The sequence below is a fragment of the Microtus ochrogaster genome, chromosome 2, assembly GCF_000317375.1.
Source record: "Microtus ochrogaster isolate Prairie Vole_2 chromosome 2, MicOch1.0, whole genome shotgun sequence".
NCBI lineage: Eukaryota > Metazoa > Chordata > Mammalia > Rodentia > Cricetidae > Microtus > Microtus ochrogaster.
This window is the reverse complement of record NC_022010.1, coordinates 42,338,433-42,341,954: the sequence shown is the minus strand read 5'-3', so window position 1 is coordinate 42,341,954 and position 3,522 is coordinate 42,338,433. Positions and strand designations below refer to the sequence as shown.

Below are 3,522 nucleotides of genomic sequence, written 5' to 3'. Positions count from 1 at the left end.
AGTGTAAGTGTGCACGCGCGCATGTACGTGTGCACACCCAGATGCACATGTATGCACACAAAGGTGGCGGCAAATGCCCTCCACCTTGTATTTTGAGACAGGGTCTCTCACAAGCTTGGAAGCTGTCACGTAGGATAGGCTGTTTGGCCAGTAAGCCCAGCAGTGCCCCTGTCTCTGCTTCCCCAAGGCTAGGGTTGTATGTATGATATTCATGTCTGTTTCAGTTTTAAACCAGGTTCTAGAACACTAAACTCAGGTCCTTACACCTGAAAGGGAAGCTCTTCACCAAATGAGCTATCACCCCAGCTCTAAAGAACCTTAGGTCACTTTTTAAAACTCTCATACAAGAGAGTACTTCGTTTATCTTTTCCCTGGGTATCATTTACATGACCCTTTACCCCTTAGGAGAAATAAAAATTACAAAGGTTAGGGGCTGCAGAGATGGCTCAGCGGTTAAGAGCACTGCTGCTCTTCTATAGGACCAGGGATTCGGTTCCCAGCACCCTCATGGCGGCTCACAACTGTCTGTAGTTCCAGTTACAGGGGATCCAACATATAGAACAGGCCACAGACAGACTGCAGAATCCAGAATATAAAGTTTAGCACTAACATCAAAAGTGGACATGGGAACTGCTGGCTTCCGGAAATGGAATGGTAGCTTCATATACATCATATATTATCACATTTGGAGGAAATATTTGAAAGGAATATGACTTGAGGCTAAATCCCAACACTTGGGAAGTGGAGGCAGGTAGAGGCTACAAAGTCAATTCCAGGCCAGGCTGGACTGCATGAGCTGCTGATTCAGAAAATGAAACGACAAAGGAATACTACCTGAAGGCACTGGAGGATGAAAAGGCACAGCTTGTAAGAACCTACTCAATATAGAAACTGGGGACTGGAGAGGTGGCTCAGTGGTTAAAGAGCACTGGCTGCTCCTCCAGACGACCTGGGTTCAATTCCCAGCACCCACGTGGCAGGCAGCTCACAACTGTCTGTGACTCCAGCTCCAGGGGAACCAACACCCTCACACAGACACACATGCAGGCAAAACACCAATGCACATAAATAAACCTCATCTATATAGTGCACCTCTGATTTATAAGGCTACTTTCCCCCTGGGAACACACCCCATTCTGGTTTTGCATAGGTGGCAGAATGCAGACAGTCTTAACAAGCTTGCTGGGTAGAAGTGTTCAGATCTTCCAGCACCACAGTTACAGGAGAAAGACTGCCAGAGGGGCAGCCCACAGCGAAACTACCTAATGAAGACTCAACAGCCATCAGCACAGTGTGACCCATGCTGAGGAAGAGAAACAGAAACTAACCCTATGGACCAGGTGTGGGGGGGGGGGCTTAAAAGAACACTGACTTAAATGAAAAGCTCACTGCAGAAGCTAAAGGACCAGAGTCAGGAATGATGCTGCACCCTGGAAACTGAGGCAGGGGGATTGGGAGTTCAAGGCCAGCCAGCCTGAGCTACACAGCAAGTTCAAGCTAGTCTGGACTACAGTCTTAAAGAAAAAAACCTAGAGACAACAAAAATATCAGATAGCGTTCAGAGGTGCTATTCAATGTGACTTAGAAGCCAGTTTGAGCTACACAGCGAATGCAAGACTAGCCTGGTTATGGAGACCCAGTCTCAATAAAATACGTAAAATAATGCAGCTGAAAGACAGTGTCATGATAAACGCTACAGCCCTGCAAGAAGACACAGGGGTGTGTGAGATGGGCAGGCATATCAGACCACCAGCATCCTCCAGCTCACAACTAGCCAGGGCTGTATGAAACCCTGGCTCACAAAAACGGCAAAGCAAACAATCATAACACAACCACTTAATAGCCTGGCTCATAGAGTAAACAGCCTATACACCACATTCTTGGAAATGACTACAAAACGAGCAGGCTGAGATTTCTGAGCTGAAATGGTTTTTCTCGGTAAAGCTTTTTTGATACAAGCGAACCGCCAATCACACCATGCAGTCCGGTCTCAAGTGCTTGTTTACTCGCAGAGGAGCAGGAACCACAGGACTGCCTCCAAATGAAGGACTCAGAACAACACAAATGTTATCTCAAGGAATTTAGGACTAAATTACACTGCAGGGCAGGTCTGAGAGCTAAGTGTAACCGGAGCAGAACTTGGTTAAGCGCCAGGATACAGGGCAGATAAGGCGCTCTGTGGAAATGGAAAGAACATTCTACCGGGCTGGTTTGGTTAGGCAGATCTGAGGTTGAGACCTGAACTAAGACCAAAGGAATTTAAACTGGGAGAGAAAGAGGAGGAAGGAGGAGCAGACTTTGCAGGGGTAGGGGGATGGGATAAAGACAGCACAGCGATAAATAACTAGAAAGCAAAGCCGGAACTTTGTCTCCAGAGACCTCTCAGCAGTCCTCAAGAGCAGTTGTCTTGTTCTCCCATAAGCCGCTTCCCAAGTCTTCAAATAAGCGGTTCCCGGTGTGGTGTTGGGGGAGCAGCATCAGGATGTAGGGATCAGAACCGTGGGGATCCATGCCAGACATCCTGAGTCAGAAAGTGAGGGAGTGGGGCAGCAAGCTGTTTTAACAACTGCTTCGGTTGCTTATTCTGGTGCTCGCCCAAGTTTGCAGGGCTCCTGGCTAAGAGGAACGGGAAGGGGACAAGTGTCTAACTCGTGCGCTCTGCCGGGAGCAGGGGTTGACGGAGGACCGGAGCCGGCTTCCTCCTGCAGAGCACCTGCAGTCCGGCGCCCCGGATGCCACACCCTCCGTGCTACCCCAGCACGCCCTTGCCCGGCCCGCTCGCGCCCCGCTGCGCCCTACCTCAGTGTCGGAAGGGACGTGATGCCGACACGGCGGCGAAGTGCTCAGGGAGACGGGAGCAGCCGCGGCGCCGGCCGGGAGCCCGCCCAGCACGAGCAGGACGCCTCGTACCCACAGGCAGCCGCCCCAGCGGCCCCGCGGGCCTGCTCCCAGGCCGCCCGCTCCTCCAGCCCCAGCGGCCGCCATCTTCGAGCCGGCGTCGTTACCATGGAGTGCGACGCCTCCCCACCGCCCCCCGCCCTGGCTGCGGACAGGTGGCGGGCCCTCAGCCGCCTCGCCATTGGCCCGCATCACGCCGGGTCCGGCGGAGGACCGGGGCGGCGGCGTCCGCGCGAGCGTCGAGCAGGCCAATGAAGGCCGCCAGGCAGCCCACGTGACCCGGGCTGTGGGAACCCAGGGCTAGCGGGATTACTGCGGATCCGAGGGCGTGGGGGACGGCTCCTCGGAAGCCGCTCGTCCTACTTCATTCACCAGACCCCTACCGGGCAGCTGTCAGGACGCTTTTGGTCTACTGAACCAGACGCCTTTCAGTCCTTTGCAGCCCCATCGCTTAAGCTGCCTAGACAACCGACTAGGGTTAAGGCATTTGTCGGGCAGTATTAATCCAGGAAAAGTTGGGTCGATCCTAACTACGTCATGTTTGAAGCCTTTGCAAAACTTATTTCCTTGTCATAAGTCATTCCTTATACCTTTCTCTACTTAGCTAAGATGCCCGATTCTTAC

The 3,522-nt window shown here is 52.4% G+C and overlaps 1 protein-coding gene across 1 annotated transcript in view; it reads right to left on the bottom strand.

The window, feature by feature from the left end:
• Nucleotides 1-3,100, bottom strand: part of Lmln (leishmanolysin like peptidase) — a 54,265-nt gene extending 51,165 nt beyond the window's left edge. The window contains exon 1 of the mRNA XM_005344864.3: nt 2,800-3,100. Coding sequence (XP_005344921.2) covers nt 2,800-3,090 — 291 coding nt within the window. The 5' untranslated portion in view covers nt 3,091-3,100. The remainder of the gene's footprint in view (nt 1-2,799) is intronic.
• Between the last annotated feature and the right edge of the window lie 422 nt (nt 3,101-3,522).